Genomic DNA, 22,768 nt, shown 5'->3' with positions numbered 1-22,768 from the left:
TCCCTAAAATCCACTTCAATGGAGAACATTCAGCAGGTTATTCCACTGTGAATCAGGATGAGTCCTGGGCACCATTAGATGTACACGAAGTATGTCGCCATCTCCTGATTAGCAGCAATCAATGGCGGTTTATTAAAGAGCTACCTTTTCCGATTGAAGATTGCGCTAAGTCTTCACCAAGATGGTAATGGACTGTTCCATCTGGAAGAGATATGAATCCTCGTACCTCGCCGACCAGCTCAAGCGTGCCGAAACAACAAATCGTGCCGAAACAACAAATCGTGCCGAAACAACAAATCAAGCAGCGAGGGATACCGATCTGGTGAGTGCTGATCTTTGTCAATTGGGATTTCGGGTGAATGTGAAGAAACCACTAATTTGCCAGGCTTGGAGTGTGGATGGTATTGAAGTGAGGGTTTGAACAAACATAGGAAAAGCGTCTCTACCTACTTCTCAGAGATAACAGCTCAGAGGTAGAAGTCTGGATCTTCTTGCATGTGAGGAGGTGTCGGTCAGAGCTTGGTCGACAGTCGAGAGGGGCCTGGCGGCAACAGTGTCCCTGGTGGCGTGGGCCAGGATTCACCAAAGCCCATTGCTAATCATGTTCAATTTCACTGGAATCAACGGAATCTTTCGAGGAGATGGTCTCTGTTTTTACGGTTTTTCAGGAGAGATCAGGAGGAGCTTGGAGTGGTGGCTTTTTCCACCATCTCGTGAGTACATAGCACCCCTTAACCCTCTACACCCTAAGCGGCCATGACCTATGCAAGCATGATGGCACATAGAAGGACTGCTCAGGGAATGTAGCCCATGAGGCAGATTCTAAGTGGCTCTTTCCTACCAGGCAGCTGCCCATTTGTAGAGGATATGCAATCCGAGAGCCGATCAGTAAGCATGACGTTGCCATCTTTGCTGACGTTCCTCCTCTTTACGCTGCCTTACCAACAGACTTTTCACAGGTTTGAGGTTCCATTGTTGTACAATTTTGCCCCTTAAAAGAAAGCCCTGCTCCCTTCATTCTGTATACGTTGGTGTTGACAGCAGAAGCTCTAATGGTCCAGGAGCAGAATGGGACGATTTATGCTTTTCAGCCATTCCCTCTCAATCCCAAGGTTTTGGAAAATGTCAGGATTGTACAGGGTAGAGCTTCTCCTTGTAGTTTGCTTTTGGATAAGGAGATCTTATTTTTATCTGTATTTTATTTTGACACTTATATAGCGCACAAAACCCAGAGGTGTCTAGGCGCTTTTAATTTAAGAATAAGGTTACAGTAAGTGCTTCAGTTTACAGAAAAGGAAATGTAAGAGGTAAATTACATCATGGAACGTGCAAAAGGTACTACATCATACGCCAAGTGCAAACATGAAGTACACAGTGATCACATCCATTGGGCCTGTCCCCATGTTGCAGGGCGGCAGTAGCAAACAGATGCAACGTGAAATCAGTAGGCAAATACATGGTGCCTGCCCCAAGTTGCAGGGCGGCAGCAGCACATACATGCAGAAGTTCAGCAATGGGCAAATACATGTTGCACCACATATTGCAGGGTGGCAGCAGCACACAGATGCGAAGGTCAAACAACAGGCAAATACATGATGCCTGCCCCATGTTGCAGGGCGGCAGCAGCACACCATTGCGAGAGTCCAGTAATGGGCAAATACATGGTGCCTACCCATGTTACAGGGGAGCAACAGGATACAGATGGGAAAGTCAATCAATGGGCAAATACATGGTGCCTACCCCATGGTGCAGGGCGGCAGCAGCACACAAATGCGAAAGTCAATCAATGTGAAAATACATTATGCCTACCCCATAGTGCAGGGCGGCAGCAGCACACAAATGTGAAAGTCAATCAATGTGAAAATACATTATGCCTACCCCATAGTGCAGGGCGGCAGCAGCACACAAATGCAAAAGTCAATCAATGGGTAAATACATGGTGCCTACCCCATGTTGCAAGGCGGCAGCTTCACACAAGTGCAAAAGTCAATCAATGGGTAAATACATGGTGCCTTCCCCATGTTGCAAGGTGGCAGCTTCACACAAAAGCGAAAGTCAATGATTGGGCTAATACATTTTGCCTACCCCATGTTGCAGGGCGGCAGCAGCACACAAATGCGAAGGTCCGTCATTGGGAAAGTGGGGGTTCACACAGCATCACAGGCGACCGGGGGGGGGGGGGTTACACATAGCATCACAGGTGACATGGGGGGGCTGTGGGGGAAAACACAGCATCACAGGTGACTTGGGGGGTACAAACAGCACCACAGGCCGACCGGGAGGGGGTACACACAGCAACACAGGCAACCAGGTGGTGTGGGGATACACACAACATCACAGGCGACCGGGGGGATACACACAACATCACAGGCCAGGCGACCGGGGGGGCTACACACAGCATCACAGGGCGACCAATGGGGGTGGAGGGGTACACACAGCATCACAGGCCACCAGGGGGCTTGGGGGTACACACAGCATCACAGGCGATCGGGAGGGGTGGGGGTACCAGGCGGGGGGGTACACACAGCATCACAGGTGATCGGGAGGGGTGGGGGTACCAGGCGGGGGGCTACCAGGAAACCAGGGGGGTGTGGGGGTACACACAGCTTCACAGGTGACCAAGCGGGGGGGGTGGTGATACACACAGCATCACGGGTGACCGGGGGGGGGACACACAGCATCACAGGCGACCGTGGGGGTTCCCAATTTTGAAGATTTTCATTCAGGAATGATATGATATGGCATTTATAACGCGCCTGTACACAAGTGTTTCTAGGCGTGACAAGACAAGGAAGGGGAAACAAGGGAGGACAAAATAACGATCTTACTAGGCCTTGTGTCATTCAGATCGCGCAAGTGCAGGGAAGAAGGAAGGGGAGAAGTGCCAGGGGGGAGGGGAAGGGGGAAGTGCAGTTAACTCACAAGGGCAGCCAGCGGATAAGTGCAGAGAGAAGGGACTGTAGGGTTGCAGATGCAGAACCTTATGTGCTGGGGAGCCTGGAGGAAGTGCAAGGGCAATTGGACCTGGTGGCCAGTGTACAGAGCAGTCAGGTGCATCAGCAGGGGAGAAGAAGAGAGAAATCAGAAGCAAAAAGGAAGGTCTAGAGTTGCTTCTGGAACCAGAGGTGGTTCTGCTCAAGTTTGAGAGAGGCAGGGAGGCTGTTCCAGAGGGAGGCCCCAGCCAAGGAGAAAGATCTGCCCCCAACTCTCTGCTTGGAGAAGTGTCTGACCCTCAGAGAGTTGGAGGTCGATGAGTGGAGAGCTCGAGAAGGAAGATGATTTGGAAGAGAACGCTGGAGGTAGAGCAGTCCCAGGCCCCAGAAAGCCTTGTGGACAATTCAGAGGGTCTTGAAGCTGATCCTTATAGCCACGGGGAGCCAGTAAAGAGATGTCAGAGCTGGAGAGATACTATGCCTGGGCTTGAGGCTATGGACAAGTCTTACAGTCCTGTTCTGCATAAATTGCAATGGTCGAACAGTAGACGCAGGAAAATTATAAAGAGACTGTTGCAATAGTCCAGCCTAGAGAGGACCAGAGCTCTGGAGACAGTGAGCTTCTGGGGGAAGTGAGAAAAGTAAGAATACATCTGAGGAGGTGCAGCTGATAGTTTGTCTTCTTAGAGACATCAGAGATGTGAGGAGAGAAGGAAAGGGTGCAGTCAAAGATGACACCAAGGTTCTTAGCCTCAGAGGAAGGAGCAGGAAGAGGGCCCATACCGTCTGCACCATCATTCCTGCACAGTACACAGATCACCATCATCTGACTTCCCATGTGGGATTCCTGCACAGTGCAGGAACTCCTCATGCTGGTGCAGAAGGATCAGCCTTTAATTACCTGAGTACCTGCAAGACCTCATTGGATTGTGCCTGTTTTCCTGCATCATAAAAAAGCAGGTGCCGTGTGGTGATCATGTTCTGGGGTTTGCATTGCACTGTGTGTGTGGAATGTTGTGAGGTCATGTTGAATGTTGATGGTATGAGTCTCATTGAGTGTTCTGTGCATGGCAGTTAGATCTGGATGCTGAAGAGTGTTGAATGTGCCAGTGCTTGTCAGGATACTTACCTACCTGCTACCACTTACCTGGTACTCTGGAGCACAGAATAAACGTACCTGAAGAAGCCTTGGGTCAGCGTCTTCATTAACCACGTGGCTACCACATGCAGCTATTGGAATGACCGGAGCAATGACAGCCCTGATTGCACATATCCACCGTGCTCATAGATCGCTTCAAACTCTCCACACGCGTGAAGTGAGATTCCTGGGCAGACCCTGTGTTCCCATGCCATTCACTGCATGCATGCAGCGACTCCTCAGTGCTTCTCCGCTCGCAATCACTTGGATGAGTGCATGGTGGTCAATGCACCATCAGTTGTGCTTCACGGATATGGAAATTGTTCTAAGTTCTGCTCAGCAGTTTAAAGAAGGACCCCCACCATTTGTTTGTTGCCTTCACATTTGGTGGACATCTGTGCCACATCCGCAGAGAATACCCCCATTTTAGACGAAGGCAGCCACACCTCGTGCTCTAGATCAAAACAAGTAATTTCTCTTAGGATGTAAGGAACGTTCAAACTTCTTCAATCTCCTTCGCAGTAAACGCAGGGCCTTGGTGAGACTTTGCCTGCATCTGCTACTTCCTCAATGCAATGCTCCAGGCATTTGCCCAGTGTCTTGGAGCAGAGTCTTCCTTCTACGGAGGCTCAGATAAAAACTCCCTTACAATATCTAGTAGAGGCCCATCTTGAAGAACCCTTAGTGTAACCCTTAGGAGTGAAACCTGTCCAAGGACTTAAGATATGCATGTGAGTCCTGCAGAAACATCCATGACTAATGATATATGCTATCGCTCTTATTCCCTGAGCCGTCCACAATCCTGGGGATTCCCTAAGGCGGCTTTCCCGGTGACTAATGATCTACTGTTCCATTGCTATCGCTCTGATTCCCTGAACCGTCCACAATCCTGGGGATTCCCTAAGGCGGCTTTCCCGGTGACTAATGATCTACTGTTCCATTGCTATCGCTCTGATTCCCTGAACCGTCCACAATCCTGGGGATTCCCTGAGGCGGCTTTCCCGGTGACTAATGATCTACTGTTCCATTGCTACAGCTCTGATTCCCTGAACCGTCCACAATCCTGGGGATTCCCTGAGGGCGGCTTTCCCGGGTGAGTCACCATCTGATGTTGTGTGCCTTCATAAGAACTGCTGGACTTGCCCCCAAAGAAAGGAGGCAGTGTCTCCACATGGAGGCCATGACACTCCAGGTCCTGCGAGATGACAGCACGACTTGAACGCTCTTAACAGGGGATAATTGTGGCAATATGGAGGTCCTCAACTTTACATTGACTTTATTGGAAATAGTTCAGAGTTACTTAATCCATTTAAATAGTAGTGCTCCATGAGGTACAAGAATCATCTAAAGTAACTCTATCTTTTGTTGATTTCCACTTTTACAGAAAGAGGCTGACGAGACCCTCACATCAAACGTGTGGCTGAGACATGTAAGATATTATTATTATAATTATTATTATTATTATTATTATTATTATTATTATTAATGTGATTATGTTACAACTCACTGCCAAGAACAAATGTAAAGCAGCAGACTGTATGGATAAAATCCACAAAGAGGTTTATACTGTAGGTGTATTACTTTTTCAGATGGTGTGTGATTAAGATAGTTCAGAAATATATTGTTTGATGACTGAGAAATGCAAATATTGATATGCAATGTGTGTGTGTGAGAAGGAATACAGCTGTGAGGGAGAGCAACTGTGAGGGAGAGCAATGATGATAGAATAAAAGCTTGAGGGTATGCAACTCTGAGTGAATACATTAAAGAGATAATGCGCCATGAGGAAATAAACAAGCGAGGAAATGCAACTGTGAGGGAATACAATTGTGAGGGAAAGCAGATGGGAGGGAATGCAGGTGACAAGGAAAGCAACTGTGAGACAATGCAGACGGGAGAGATTGAAGGTGCCAAAGAAAGCAACAGAGAGACAATGCAGGTGGGAGGGAATGCAGGTTCCAAGCTAAGCAACTGTGAGAGAATGCAGATAGGTTGCAATGCAGGTGCCAAAGAAAGCAACAGCGAGGGAATGCAGATGTGTTGGAATGCAGGTGTCAAAGAAAGCAACTGTGAGGGAGTGCAGAAGGGAGAGAATGCAGGTGCCCAAGAAAGCAACTGTGAGAGAATGCAGAAGGTAGAGAATGCAGGTGCCCAAGAAAACAACTGTGAGGGAATGCAGAAGGGATGGAAAGCAGGTGCCAAAGGGAGCAACTGTGAGGGAATGCAGATAGGATGGAATGTAGGTGCCAAAGAAAGCAAATGTGAGTAAATGCAAAAGGGAGAGAATGCTGGTGACAAGGAAAGCAACTGTGAGAGAATGCAGATGGGATGGGATGCAGGTTCCAAGGAAAGCAACTGTGAGGGAGTGCGGAAGGGAAAGAATGCAGGTGCCCAAGAAAGCAGCTGTGAGAGAATGCAGAAGGGAGAGAATGCAGGTGCCCAAGAAAGCAACTGTGTGTGAATGCAGAAAGGATGGAATGCAGCTGCCCAAGAAAGCAACTGTGAGGGAATGCAAAAGGGAGAGAATGTAGGTGCCAAGGAAAGCAACTGAGAGGGAATGCAGAAGGGAGAGAATGCAGGTGCCAAGGAAGGCAACTGTGAGGGAATGCAGAAGGGAGAGAATGCAGGTGCCAAGGAATGCAACTGTGAGTGAATGCAGAAGGGAGAGAATGCAGGTGCAAAGGAAAGCAAATGTGAAGGAATGCAGAATGGAGAGAATGCAGGTGCCCAAGAAAGCAACTTTGAGAGAATGCAGAAGGTAGAGAATGCAGGTGCCCAAGAAAGCAACTGTGAGGGAATGCAGAAGGGATGGAAAGCAGGTGCCAAAGGAAGCAACTGTGAGGGAATGCAGATAGGATGGAATGTAGGTGCCAAAGAAAGCAACTGTGAGTAAATGCAGAAGGGAGAGAATGCTGGTGCCAAGGAAAGCAACTGTGAGACAATGCAGATGGGATGGGATGCAGGTTCCAAGGAAAGCAACTGTGAGGGAGTGCAGAAGGGAAAGAATGCAGGTGCCCAAGAAAGCAGCTGTGAGAGAATGCAGTAGGGAGATAAAGCAGGTGCCCAAGAAAGCAACTGTATGTGAATGCAGAAAGGATGGAATGAAGGTGCCCAAGAAAGCAACTGTGAGGGAATGCAGAAGGGAGAGAATGTAGGTGCCAAGGAAAGCAACTGAGAGGCAACGCAGAAGGGAGACAATGCAGGTGCCAAGGAAAGCAACTGTGAGGGAATGCAGAAGGGAGAGAATGCAGGTTCTAAGGAAAGCAACTGTGAGAGAATGCAGATGTGAAGGAATGCAGGTGAGTGGAAATGCAGGTGCCAAGGAGTGTGACGGAAAATGCATTTGTGAAAGAAGAAAAGTACCAACGAATGTGACGCTGAGGAAATGCAACTGTCAGGCAATCTAACCATGAGGAAATGCAGGTATGGATGAATACAGTTGTGAGAGAATGCAACTGTAAGGCAATTCAGCTGTGAGTTAGGCCAACTGGGAGTGGATACATATGTATCAGCATCCAGTTGTGAGGGAATTCAGCTGTGAGGTTATTCAAGCATAAACAACATAGGTATCAGGCATTGCAAGTATGTTAGGAAGGTCTTTGAGGGGACAAGTAATAAACAAGGGAGGTTATTCAGGTGTGTGGGTGTGCAAGTGTGAACAATCTAATTGTACGCGAGTCAAGTTAAGTTATGAATGTGAACCAAAAAGAGTGCAAGAAGTTTAGAGGTGACTTGATTCAGTACATCACCCGACTCTCCCTTTGCACAACCAGATGGCAGCAGGCATGCTCTAATAACACTGCACACATGGACTGATGCCCCATTTTTAAAGTGGTGGGGTGTACATGTTTTCCCCGAATTGGCTCGTGGGAGGGAGTACGGGCAACTAACCCACACCATTTCAAGGGATTCAGGACTGCGCCCCTCTCCCCAACCAATCATGTTTTCATTAATAGTTTAAAATGTTGCATTTTAAAGCAAAATCCCAGAAAAAGGCTGGAGAAAGTCATAGAATTTGAACTATCAGTTTTGTGGGTGAAAGACAATAGATACCCCATTCATTGCCAGAAGACCAGCAGTATACAGGGTGCTACCTCCACAAATTCTTATGCTGGCTGTGCCCAAAGAAATTTGCTAGGATAGTCTCAGCAGCGATGCCAGAGTTGCCACTGTAAAACACAAGTTCATGCATATTGTAGTCAAAGAAAATCATGGTGCATCTGTCAAACGTTAATGTCATCGCTGTCCCACTTTGATGCTAACTGTGACCAAAGCAAATCATGAGATATGTGTTTGAACAGTATATACCAATGATGCCCTTTTAATTACTGGTTGTGGTCAAATAAAATCGTGAGACTTGTCCCAACCATATATGCCAGAATTGGTATTGTAAACACATTTTTAAGCTGCTTGTTCCCCGAGAAAATCATGAAGCTTGTCTCAACAATTTATGCCAGCATTTCCACTTTAAAACACATTTTTATGCTGCATGTGCCCAAAGGAAATCACGTGATTTGCATTGCCACTGTAAAACACATGTCCATACTGATTGTTGTCCCAGGTCTGGTCCTACCCAAGATTTGAAACTTGCCACTGTCCCTGACCAGGTTTTTCTCTGTGTGGCTCTTGGGGCCTAGTTCTAATCTTGTGTGGATCTGATTGCCTCGGTTGTGCCCCCATTAGTTTTGGGGTGGGCAGTTTTGACACAGTGTCATTTTCATTACCCAAGTCAATCCCCTTGTGTCTCTCACTTCTCCCACTGCTGCTCTGTGTGTCTCTCAGTAGCCTTTACTTCCACATCTGGCTTTCAGTGCCCATTCTATCACAATGCACTCTCAATGCCCCCAGTTCTGTCCTACTTGGTTCTTACTGATCCAAAACATGCTGAATTGCCCACACGTGATGGCCCTCATAACCCTTCACCCAACATACACACACACACACACGCACACATGCACACACGCATGCAGTGGTCTACGTGCATTTGGGCACACGATCACACATACGTACATATGCACACTACTTGCACACATGCACACACACACACGCGCGCGCGCACTGGGCTACCTGCACTTGGGCACACGATCACACAACGTACTTGCAGACGCACAAACACACACATACACAGACACACATACACCCACTCATGCACACTAACACCTTTTGTTTTTAAAAGTACCTTTTCTTTGCCCAATGGCACAGCTCTGAAACTCCCTCCAACTCAACGCCTTGCGGTGCAGAATCAGGAAGCAGGGAGTGAAGCAGATTCACAACTTTCCTTCCAAAGTCCTGCCCATGAGGGTTCACAAAAGAGGCTCCAATTGCCTCTTAGGGTCAGATATCCATAGCACCGTGTAGTGACCGCAGGGACAGAGGCCCTGGAAGCACCAATGTTGGCCGGTGCCCTGTCCTACACAGGGACCTGCAAGTCGGTGTTGGCGTGAGCAGCACAGCTCTCAATAAACCCCATTAGGACGCTCTCCGTCAATAATTGGCCAGCCTCCATAGAAGAGCTGCCACTGTTGTGAGAAAGAGAAAGAAGCACTCTCATTGGTCGCAGTTTGAATGCACGCCCTCTGCCTCGCACAAGTCTCAGTCAGTGGCCGTCTCCACTCCGCTCGTGCCCTGAACCCCCACACCTTACAGTCTCACTTGAATCCTTCTCCACCACCAGACCAGCCCTTGGGGCAAAGCAGTAGTGGGCTGGCACTATCTGACCTTCATCTGACTCCGCAACAACACTATGGGCTTTTCACTGGGAATGGCCTATGGAAAAGCTGCAGATTTTCCAAAAGGTCCTGCTAACATGGCGTTTGTATTCCTTGGCTCAGTGTTTGTTATTTACCGGAAGTAAGCAGAACACATGCGGTTACCCAGCTTTCAAGGCAGGATTGCATTACCGGAAGTAAGCAGAACACATGCGGTTACCCAGCTTTCAAGGCAGGATTGCATTACCGGAAGTAAGCAGAACACATGCGGTTAGAACATATGAGGTTACCCAGCATTCAAGGCAGGATTACAGGCCTCACATATTTAGTTCAGGGTAGAATCAGGGTAGAATCGCGGAACCAGAGGGACGTTTTGCGACAGTGGGTATTGCCATCAGTCACATGAAGTACACAGCACACTAGCTAAGAGGTGGAGACCAAAACTGGTAAGGGAGGGGGAGAGGGCAGATTTAAGGAACAGGGCCGTATAGGAAATCAATGCCAAAAAAGGGCCACAGGTGAGCAGATTGTGGAGGTGGACAGGTAATGGTCTTCTTGGTGGGCAGACGTGGGGATGGTCTTGTGTGTGAATATGGCAGATGCTAAGGGCAAAGCGCTCAATCTATTTGTTTTAAATTCGTATTTAAAATTACTGTGAGAATTGAGTGCTTGGTGGCCGAACTATTTGTCTTTAAACCATTTTGGGGTCATTTCATAAATAACATTCATAAAATATGTTTACAACTTGTGCGCATGTTTGTAACGCTATAGGTCATTTCCAATGCTTTGTGTGGCGGAGTGAGGGCAAGGATTTGAATGCCTGCTTCCTCCACCCCATCCGCTCTGCCTTGCAAAACTGAATGCATTTCTGCCAGCATCTGTTAACTGCTGGTCTATTATGCACGTCTATGCACATAGGACGAGCCTACTCGTCCTCAGCACTTAAGAGGTAAATACTGATGGGGATACAGGGATTCCAAAGCAATCCCTATTAATGCATCCTGCACTAGGCAAATAGGATGAGCCTACTCCTCTTCAGCACTTAAGGGGTAAATGCTGATTGGGGTACAGGGATACCAAAACAATCCCTATTAATGCATCCTGCACTATACAAATAGGACGAGCCTACTCGTCCTTAGCACTTAAGGGGTCAATGCTGATGGGAATAGAGGGATTCCAAAACAATCCCTATTAATGCATCCTGCACTATACAAATAGGACGAGTTTACTCGTCCTTAGCACTTAAGGGGTAAATGCTGAGGGGGATACAGGGATCCCAAAGCAATCTCATTAATGCATCCTGCACTATACAAATAGGACGAGCCTACTCGTCCTCAGCACTTAAGAGGTAAATGCTGATGGGGATACAGAGATTCCAAAGCAATCCCTATTAATGCATCCTGCACTAGGCAAATAGGACGAGCATACTCGTCCTCAGCACTTAAGGGGTAAATGCTGATGGGGATACAGAGATTCCAAAGCAATCCCTATTAATGCATCCTGCACTATGCAAATAGGACGAGCCTACTCGTCCTCAGCACTTAAGAGGTAAATGCTGATGGGGATGTACGGATTCCAAAGCAATCCCTATTAATGCATCCTGCACTATGCAAATAGGGCGAGTCTACTCGTCCTCAGCACTTAAGGGGTAAATGCTGAGGGGGATACAGGGATCCCAAAGCAATCACTATTAATGCATCCTGCACTATACAAATATATTGAGTCTACACTTGCTCAGCACTTAAGAGGTAAATGCTGATGGGGATGTACGGATTCCAAAGCAATCTCATTAATGAATCCTGCACTATGCAGATAGGACGAACCTACTCGTCCTCAGCACTTAAGAGGTAAATGCTGATGGAGATGCAGAGATTCCAAAGCAATCCCTATTAATGCAACCTGCACTATGCAAATAGAGCGAGCCTACTCGTCCTCAGCACTTAAGGGGTAAATGCTGATGGGGATGTAGGGATTCCAAAGCAATCACTATTAATGCATCCTGCACTATGCAAATAGGACGAGCCTACTCGTCCTCAGCACTTAAGGGGTAAATGCTGATGGGAATACTGGTATTCCAAAGCAATCACTATTAATGCATCCTGCACAATGCAAATAGGACGCGCCTACACGTCCTCAGCACTTAAGGGGTACATGCTGATGGGGATACAGGGATTCCAAAGCAATGACATGAATGCATCCTGCACTATGCTGAGAGGACAAGCCTACTCGTCCTCAGCGCTTAAGCGGTAAGTGCTGGTGGGGATACAGGGATTCCAAAGAAATCCCTATTAATGCATCCTGCACTATGCAAATAGGACGAGCCTACTCGTCCTCAGCACTTAAGGGGTAAATGCTGATGGGGATACAGGGATTCCAAAGCAGTCCCTATTAATGTATCCTGCACTATGCAAATAGGACGAGCCTGCTCGTTCTCAGCACTTAGGGGGTAAATGCTGATGGGAATACAGGGATTCCAATACAATCCCTGTTAATGCATCCTGCACTGCATGGACATGGTCGCAGGCAGTTGTGATTTGTTTTGGAAAGGGTTGCAAAGTGACACATCAACCTGGGTCCACCCAGATTCGCCTGTTGCTTCTGTACCCTTTCCCAAAATTAATAGAAATTGCATGGAGGGCACAGATGCATGGCAATGCTAACTAAGGCGATCTGCTCCATGCAATGTGCACGACTTGCAACGTGACCCCCTTTGACGTGATGAAAATAGGATCACGTGGTTGGCTCCATCAGCCAAGGCATTTCCCTATTACAAAGTCCAGCCCATTGCAAATTGAACCTTAAAAGACTGTACTGCACTACATCACAACACAGGCTGTACCTATTCCGTACCTTATATCCGCTCTATAAAGTCAGAGTTGTGGCGGAGTGTGGTGGCGTAAGGGGACGTTTAATTTGCTGTCAGATGGACTTTATTTGCGTTAGGAAAATTGTTGATGTGACCTGTGTGTTTGTGCCATAGAGGTGGCATTGCAATCGTTTGCATACATTCGTGGTCAGTGTAATAGCAAGAGTAAATTGCACGGAGGAGTGGCGGAGGCCATTTACATTTGCACTTCCGTGCAAAATGTTCCCTCCGCATACTTGTAATCAATTCTAAGACACAGGGGGTCTTTTTAAAAGAAATGCAAATCGCATGCCGAGGCCACCGACATTAGCACTTAGGTAATGTTGGGTCCCCTGCATGCATTTTTACAATTTGAAAAGCGTAGTGTAAACGTGAAGAGTAAATCAGGGCAAAATCACCTTCACTTTTACTCTCCACCTCGTACAAATAGTGATCCATTGGTTTTCCACCTGCATGAAAATCTCGCGCAGATATAAATCCTGGTGCCCTTCCAAGACGGGGGAGGAACACAGCGGAGATGCAACTGCAGCAATCTGCGCCGCCTCTACACCTAGGAAGGGCACCAGCGCAGAATGGAAGCATAAAAGCAACACGTCTTGCTTTTACGCTTTCATTTTAGACCCCTCGCCCCTTAGTGGAAAGCAAAATTGTAAAAACCGATGAAATCTCCATTCCACCTTTCTTTTCTACAACGTGTGGGGGAAAAAGTGTTAATTCCTGCTTCAATTAAACATTTCAGGAGACATTTGTAAGGGATCCTGATGGAATCCTCCTGCTATTTCCAGGTTTAGAAAAGAAGCATTTATTTAGGAATCCATTGGTTTAACGCCAGCATGAGCATGTCTTGCAGACACTAAAAACCATGTACTCTTTTAGAGCAGAGCGGAATGCACGCTGGGAATGGCCAGTCTGATGTGTGCCCCCTGACACCTAAACCACCCACCAAGAAAAGAGCCCAAATCAAAGCACTAAGAAAGGCTATAATGGCTAACGTCTCTTTTTACACTAACCTTGTTTTCTGATCCCGGGGGCTTGAAAAATGAGGCCCACTAGCTCTAAAAATGTCTTAGGCCTCATTACGAGTCCGGCGGTAACTCGGCCGGACTCGTGACATTTTACTGGCATCTAGCTTGCCGGTGCCACTGGGACATTACAAGTCCCATAGGACTCCATGGGAATGGGTTCATGGTAGTGCCAGCACCGTTGCTAACGGTGCCGGTGCTTATGTGAAGAGTCTGCCTATCGTGGCCGCTGCGCACGGCAGGCTCAGACGTGTCAGGCTTAGAGGCGACCGCATGCAAGGTTGCTATTTGCCAGTCTGGAAACAAGGGTGCTGGCGAACTTACCAGCACCCAGGAACGTCATTTCACCAAAATGCCAGGGGTAGCGGAAGTGACATCACACGACCCTTGACCCCCTGATGACATCACAGGAAGTGTGTGTCCTTTGACCCCACCCCAAGTGATATCGCGGGTAGCGATGGAACACGACATTTCAACCGTTGACAAAACAGGAAGTGGCATCACATAGCATTGTACACTTCGAAAAATATAGTTACGATATCACTATGTGATGTACATTTCATGTAAGAATGGATCGCCATATGTATCGTTAAGATCAGTGTGTAGGCCCATATTACCAAATTACTGTGTATGCAAGCAGACGTCCATGACCAAATGATAATGATGTGTTATTATATAGCACTTACGCTTAAGCGCTTTATATAGACAAAATATACACCCAATATCACCCACCCTGTGTTGGTACTCATTTATCGACCTCAGAAGGATGAAAGGCTGAGTGAGGCGTTTAAGAACAGACTAAATCAGTGACTCACCCCCTGAAGTGTGCCTGAAATAAACATTTAATGAGCCTAGCAATTATTGTATAGAATTACAGAAAGACACATTATTTGGTATTCCTATTCTTTCTTATTTAGGGTCAGTGCTGAAAGTGTTAGACTTGTGGCACTCCTGTTCTTATTTTTCTTCTTTTTATTAAGGGGCCTGAACAAGAAAGCCAGCCACTCCAGAAGTAAAGAGCCACAAGCCAGGAGCTTGTATTACAAAATAAAAATGTTTTTTTTTTTTAGAGGTCGCAAGGGAGACCACAGAGGTCGCAAGGGAGACCACAGCGGTCGCAGTTGCGACCTCTAGCGACCCCTAAATGACATCCCCGCCAGCACCCTTGTTTCGGGACTGGCAATGTTGTAATGAGGCCAGAGGTGTTCATTTTAGATCTGGTATAAAAATTGACGGATAGTAGTTTACGGGTGGAGCCAGTACCAGTTGTGCCATTTTTCATGCATTTACTGAGCAGAGCTGGAAGACGCAGAGGGCGGAATCTGTTTCTCCTCTTTCATCAGCCCTGCACTGCAGCCACACCGGCATCTTTGCCCACCTCGAGTATTCATGCTGGCAGAGATGCTTGACGCCCTCTGAATTCTGCCTGTTTTTTAGGTTGGGATATTAGGTGGTGCTTTAGCGCTACCAATAAGATTAAACTATGGCATTTGCATACAGAGAGGGGGAAATGGCATATGAGGAGGGATACGCAGCTTGTAGATGTTGTTTGGTTATTTGCCCACCGATTGACTGCCCATAGCCATGCCAATCCATATGGCCATTCCCACCCAGTTCCTGCCCCTCCCCACCCAAAACACCTCCTCATGGAAACTCTTTGATCAAGCATTACCAACAAACTTTGAACTCAAAGTGCCTGCCAGTGTTTTTTCAAAGCAGTCTTCTGAAAGCCAATGGTTTAATTGGTGCTGTAAACAGCTACTGGTGAAATAAAAATGTTTTAACCAGGTATGCCCACTTGATTTATCAGCTCTATTTGTATCCTTCAATGAAGTCCTGTCAAAAACAAGCAGTGGCAAAGGCAACCGTTTTGGCTTGTGTATAAATATTTGGCTTTTGCCAGGCACTGCTATTAGATGCCCAGGTACTCACACCATTTTGCACCTGCTACCCTCAATGGCCAGTTAATACCACTACGGCATTGCCTGGCAGGTGCCTTTCAGATGCCTACACAAAAGCCCAGACTGGTGGCATTGCCAATGCATGTTGATACCAGCAAGTTGTAGAATCCTTAGTCTTTCATGTTGATATTGCCTGCAATGCACTTACACTTCAACCGGTATTAATGATTTTTCTTTACATGGACGCAAACAAAAGTGGAAATCCAGGACAGCCCCGATTCCCAGGCATCGTTTACACCCAGGAGAGCAAAATACAATCAACATTGCAAGGAGAGGACCGCGGACATGCAAGTGTTAGCACTAATGTCCTCTGCAGCGCGTTATTTAAAATGAGCATATAAGTGTGGATGGCACAGGCGGACACATGATTCATATGTTAATGTTAAAGGATATTTGTACCGTGCACTATCACCACCAGAGTGGTCCCCTGGCACTCAATCTGTGCAATGAAGCCTCCAAGTTGCAGAATGTGGGAGTGGCAGCAGTTGAGGACTGGATTTAGGATCATGGAGGATGGAGGCAGAATGTGATGTTTCAGATGCTTGGAGAGTTCCAGTGGTATCGGCCTAGTAGGGTGAACGAGCAGAAGCTGGAGTGCACACATGCTGGATGGGGCGGGGGGGGGGGTAATGTTCTGGTACACGTAACATGTGGGACACGTGTGGTCAGAGGTAACGTGGTGATGGAGGTGGCCGGAATAAAGTTAGTTCCCTGTTGAAAGCCCCTGTGTAGAGTCCTTTATTGGTGTTGGTGCGTGATTGCCAAATTAGGCCCACAGGCCAATGCTACATTTGGTGACGAAGGGGTACTGTGCCCCACAGCCTAGCAATGACCCGAGTGTCCCACGCCTGCAGATGGCGGTCGCTTGGTCTTGTCCAGGCGAATGACCACGCCTGCTGCTGTGCAGGTTGGCAGCAGCATTTCGCTCAGCGCAGCAAGCAGAGGACTGGTAGCTGCAGAGAGAGCGAGCATCTCTCTGTCTGACTCATGGGGGAGCCACTGGGCAGAGCCGCAGCCCAACTGTCAAGGGCAGGGCCGGCCTTAGCAGCGGCAGTGCCCCTTGCTGTTTAAACTAAATTTGGTGCCCCCCCATTCAGAGCAGCAATTTATTTTACTAATTCCCCACTCTGGCCCCTCGCAGAGAGTTAATCGCTGGTATAGGGCACTCATGCTAATGTATGAGTGCCCTATTCCAATAAAAATGTCCTCACTCCCACATCAGAGCGGGAGGTAATCATCTGAATAGGGTGCTGACTCTATTATTATTAAATGTGCCCTGCCGCAGCGGGTACATTTAATAACAAAAGAGCGCCTGTCACGCCTTCTCCCACTACGCCAGCTCGAGGGAGCCCTTGAAAGACTCCCCCGAGCTGGCTTGTTGGGGCCTAATGGTGCCCTGTGGGGAATAGCACCCTGAGCAGTCGCCCGGCCTGCCCTGCCCTAAGCCTGGCCCTGGTTAAGGGAACAGGCCCAGAAGAGGGCATCGGGAGTGGTCGCAGTACCCTCTGCATCCAAGAGTGGGGCACAAACAATGTGCAGAATTCAGCAGAGCAGGAAAAAAACCCACAAACATTGAAGCTTCAAGAAATAACAAGGAAGAAACAAAGGAGATGAGGATCTCCCACAGAGGCGCAGACGTGCGCTGCTCTGTTCGTGCATGTTCCCTGTGAGTAGCCATTGGGACCTGTGTGACCCTGTGCGCCTCCATTCACTCAAGAGGGGATGAGGTTGAAAAGGGACTAAACATTTGCATACGTGAAAGGACAGAGTTCAGTCAAAGCACCAGAATCTTTCAGCTAATTAAACACAAGTATCCTGGGTGAGCAACAGGATGGAAGGTCAGGACCAGGTGCTGGCAAACCCAGGCCCTGCGTCAGGAGGTGTGACACAGCAGCTGGCACAACAGGTAGGGAACTAACTCCCCATTCCAACGCTGCTCCCCTTTGATATGTCATAATCGTCGAATATAGGGCCAAGATGGTCTAGGTGGATAAGGAAATTTGATGTATGCCTAGACGCTGAAGGTCCCCGAGATGAGAGGACTCCTCATGCTTACTGCAGGCCCTGAGTTGAGAGACATTATTTTCGAGCTGCCTGAAGATTTGGACTACACCTATCCAGCGCTCAAACACTCTGCAAAAAACAACAATGTTCATGGCGAGCGTCATATCTTCCACACCACCATGCAGATGGAAGGTGAATCTAACGACAAATTTGTAACGGAACTGAGATCCAAGGTCGGGAACTGTGATTTTCACTGCTACTCTAATGAGGAGGCAATCCACTCACAGATCATTACAGGATGCCTCTCCATGACATTCAAACATAAAATGTTACAGAAGACACACACCCTGCTGGAATTCTGGTACTATCAAGAACCACCAGAGCACTAGAGCACCAGGTATCGACTCCGAGCAAGCTGCAGATAACAGGAAGGAACAGTAAAGGAGGAATTGGCGCCTAAACCTACTGCTCACGCCACGCCAGTAGGAGAAGATAAGCAGAATGAGAAACAATGTTTCCTCTATGGGTTTCAGTTTCCCTATGAAAGGTTAATTTTTGGCATTGGGACAGGAGTGCTCAGCGTGTGGGGGCAAAGACCATTTCAGATCAACGTGCAGGGCATTGAAGGGGGTGGGGATGTACCGTAAAGAACACTGGTCATATCGGCACAAGTCACCTGCCCGCCAGTCAAGGGAGGAGAGACATAAATACTCTGATAGGAAACATGCATCCCGGTAACACCGCAGATTCAAGTCAAGACATTCCCGCTCGCCCGAGTTACGCAGGACAGGAAAGAAGTGAATACATCCCCTACATTTATTTATTTGTGCATTTGTAATGCGCCAAAAGCCTGCAGGCATACGACAACCCCATCAACGCGTGACAAAAGGGTTACCTGTATGCCCTGGGCAACCCAACAGCAATGGGTTACAGTCCAAAATTGCATTTGATGATACTTGGAAAGACACACTATTTCCTCATAGACTCAGGTGCAACAGTGAATGTGATGCCTGAGGATGTGTTCATGAGACTGAATGGGCCACCGCGTTTGAAGGAAGCACGGATAGAGGTTTACGCCTATGGGACCAAGGAGCCATTGCATTGTAAAGGTACATTTACCACTACTTGTCCCTGTAAGGATAAATCTGATGCCATCACAGTCCATGTTATTGCTGCGGAAGCCACAAGTGGATGCATACTTAGTTTCAGGTCATCCATTCAGATGGGGCTGATCCATATCCTATACCACATCATGGTCGACAAGTCCATCACTCCAGCTCCAAAAATAGAGGCAACCTTCCCGTCCCTGTTCAAGGGAATAGGCAAGCTAAAAGGACAACAGATGAAATTACATATCGACGCTTGCATCAAGCCGGTGGTGCAACACTACAGAGGAATACCCCTTAATATTCATCACAGGTACAGAAAGAGCTGGAAACGCTCATGAGAGAGGGCATCATCAAGCCCGCCTCTGGGCCCACTCTGTGGATATCCCCAGTGGTCCCAGTGCTCAAGAAAAGCCCAGACATGAGGATGCCCAAACAAACAATCCTAAGAGAGCGACATCAGACACCGCGCATCACAGATATGATGCATTTACTGAATGGGGCAACCGTCTTCTCCCGGTTAGACCTATCGAAGGGATATCACTAAATCGAGGTAATTGAGGAATCTCGCTACATCGCAGCGTTTACCACTCACTTGGGACTGTTTTGTTATAAATGAATGAGTTTCAGAATATCATCAGCCGCAGAGATTTTCCAGGAAGAAATACGGAGGGTTGTTAGGGAGAATTCTCTGTTTAGGCTGAATTTCCTAACCTAGTCAGTCCCCCAGCAGCTTTGCTGGATTTCTGGGGTTTATTTTTTTCTCCTGCCAAGAGTGAGACTCTTTTACCCTCACTCTTGGACATGATTTGAGTGTGTTCCTTTGACTCTAGATGTGTTTAATGGGCTATGGGGTCTTTTGCTCCATAGGGCTTCATGTGTTTTTTTGATGTGTGTTACACAGCACCCTCAGTGCAGTAACACAGGGGTGTCATAATGACCCCCCAGTATAGACTCCATACCCTGGGACTGACTACTGTCTCCCAGGGCATGTAAAGTCACCATTGACTTTACTAGTCTTGAATTCTGAACAGAACCAGTACAAACCATCATATTGTGGACGTACTGGCTGGGGCAATTCGATTGCCCCGGGGTCTGTTAGTCGAGGGGGCACGTCTCCGTCCCCCCTGATCGAGTTTTGGCTGGTGGCAGTGGATACTACTTTTTATATTCAACCACGAATATTTCTCTATGGGATTTTCCCATTGTTCGAGGCTACTATCTTTATTTATTTAATTATGATAGCCTCGAACATACCGCCGGTTTATTTAATTATTATTAATTCTCCGGTTGGTATTTTTTGCCAAAACTCGGTTCTAAAATGGCGTTTGTGTTCTCTTCTGTGACTCCAACCCAAGTCGAGCCCTTTGTTCCACCTTTTGGCGAGCTTCTCCACAGAAGCCCTCCAAAGTGGTGCCACTCTGTCTGGGGTACTTAGGAGGAGTGGAGGGGGATTTAGGCACCCTGGACTGAGTTGCCTAGGCAACTCAAGTCGCACTCCGTCCTGATTGGCCCAAGTGGTGAGCCGGCCGGTTCACCACTTAGCATATTTGAGTGACAGCTAGGCTGAGTGAATGGGTTTTTTTTTGCATAAAAGCAGGGCTTTGGGGACTGGAACTTCAGAAGTCGCCACAGGACCTAAGAATCCGATGAGGGAGAAGCTGAGCTGACCTGCCATGACGAAACCACCGGTGGAGCCCTGCTGGACCGTCTCACCACTTTTCCCAACGACAGAGGAGATCTCCCGCCGGAGAGTCTTCTTCCTTTAACTGGTGGGGATAACCAGTTTCACTGTCTTTTCGCCTTCCCGACGCATCTCGTGGCCGCCTTGCCTGTGCCAAGCACCCCGGCAACAGGAATACCACGTTTTACCACAACCGCGAAATAAAGGGTAATACCTTTAACCGGAAAACTCTGCGGCTGGTTTCTTCCCTGGCAGTGCAACAAACTTCATCTTTCCTCCAAGTCGAGATCTTCTCTTCCACTGGACGACGCCGAGACTTGCACCCGCTGCCAGGAACAACTGCCATCGCTGGAGGATCCTTCCCACTTAAGGTACCGTGTTCCGCCTGGCTTCCCTTGCCACCGACTGTACGGGGTAGATTTAGCCCCCGGCTTTCGAACCTGGGTTAGCCTGGGACACCCTGGCTAAACTTTTCTGAGCCTCTCTAAACTCTTTTCGAACTCTCTGCAAGACTTTCAAAGCCTAGTGTAACTGTGTGATCTTGGGCGCATTTGTGCTCTGCTCTCTCTAAGAGTGGGCCCAGCCTATGGACTTTGGCTCACAAGTGACTTTTGCTCTTCAGCCTTGCTAAAAGTGTTCCTAAATCTTAGAGTGGTGTATCTTCACATATTCTGTCTTTTTCCCTCCCTTCTTCATGAACTTATTGGAGTGCCATCTATAGTTAAGCGCTCACCTCTGTCTGGAAATAAGTGGTGTTAACTAAGACTTGTCTGATAAGTAATAAGGGTTGTATATATTATAATAGTAACTGTGTTTAGAGTGTTTTACAATAAGAGTGCTCGAGTGTTTCAAACAGTGTGTTTTTAAATAAATAATTATATACTTTGATACCAAAGCTCTGGTCAGCGCTTGCTTGTGCTATCGTGTCTGAGTACCTATTGTGTATACTTTGCATACTGCCTAACTCTTCTTGAGGGAAGTCTGACTGCTCAGCCACAGCTACCAGGTAAATCTGGGTGGTGCGGACTGCTACCAAGTGGGTTTACTGCTAACACCTGTAGTCCTAAATCTTTTGCAGTGTTCCCAAAGGGAACTGCACAGGTTTCTGCCTAACAAGGGTGATATGTCACATTTCATACTGCATAAACTATAGTGACGACATACTGATTTTTGGCAAGTCACAAGAAGCTCATGATGCCACAGTTCTGAGGGTGTGTAGAGCACTGGAGGACACAAACTTGACACTAAATAGAGATAGGTGCGAGTTCAACAAATCCACCCCGAAGTTCTTCGGGCATATCTTCTCAGCCAAAGGAATAGAACCAGACCATGACAAAATGAGAGCATTTACGGAGGCCCCACGCCCAATGAGTGTGGCTCAAGTGCATTCATGGGGAAGTTTTGAGCACTAGGAACTGTGGGTAGCCGCGCCTGTTGTTGTTTCAAATCTTGAATGCACTTGCAGCTGGCAGGTAGAAGCTGGAATGCTCGTGCTCGTGGTGCCTGATGTGTATGTCCTGGTCGTTTGGTTTTAGTTTCTACTCAATTGGCGCTGGTGCTGTAATTGATATACAGTACCTTCTTGTCCGTACTCAGCTGGGTAGGTAGGTAGAGTCCACAAGGTTCCTTATTTCCTTTTCATTTTTATTAGCTTTAATTAATTCTTGATGAATAATTCGACTGTTCCTAATACAGTAATGTACTCAGTGGACTCAAGTGGATTCATTGCTGGGGCTTGCAAGTTACTGCAAGTGCTATCTGCCGGAGTTCACGCCATCAGCAGCCCCTTGCGCACACTCACGAAGAAAGACCACCAGTTCTCATGGGATGCATTGTATCAGACTGCACTGGACTGCATGAGGCGAGATATTGCAGAGGCTGTGTGCACATCATATTTTGACCCGAACTTGACAACGGAACTGGCAGTCGACGCCAGCCCCATGGGGCTCTGTGCCATTCTTGATCAGCACTCTGGCAGTGATCACACACGGCAGAAGATTGTCTCATACACCAGCAAGAGCCTTACGGAAGCTGAGCAACGTTGTGTGGGCATGCAAGAACATTACCGACCATCATGCTCTGACCACCATATATGGAAAACCATCAGGGTGAAATCCCCCTTGCACCTCTTGGTGGGGCCTAAAGTTACAGGAGTACAGGTTCAACATTGTTCACAAGTGTGGAAAAGAGGCTAAATATGCAGATTTTCTTTCTCGCCATCCGAGACAAGACCTGGGGAGGTTGAGCCACCGTGCTGATGGGTATATCAACAATTTTGTTCATCATGCTTGCACACCCACGATCACGCTGGAAGAGCTCTCAAAACTGGCAAAGGAAGACCCGGTC

At 47.7% G+C, this 22,768-nt stretch overlaps 1 protein-coding gene across 1 annotated transcript in view; it reads left to right on the top strand.

The window, feature by feature from the left end:
* Window positions 1-22,768, top strand: part of LOC138491165 (acetylcholine receptor subunit delta-like) — a 233,938-nt gene that overhangs the window by 61,450 nt on the left and 149,720 nt on the right. The window contains exon 3 of the mRNA XM_069617540.1: window positions 5,456-5,500. Coding sequence (XP_069473641.1) covers window positions 5,456-5,500 — 45 coding nt within the window. The remainder of the gene's footprint in view (window positions 1-5,455; window positions 5,501-22,768) is intronic.

This window comes from Ambystoma mexicanum, chromosome 10 (assembly GCF_040938575.1).
Source record: "Ambystoma mexicanum isolate Mex_15411 chromosome 10, UKY_AmexF1_1, whole genome shotgun sequence".
Lineage (NCBI taxonomy): Eukaryota > Metazoa > Chordata > Amphibia > Caudata > Ambystomatidae > Ambystoma > Ambystoma mexicanum.
The sequence above is the reverse complement of the archived record's forward strand: the minus strand, read 5'-3'. Positions and strand labels throughout refer to the sequence as shown.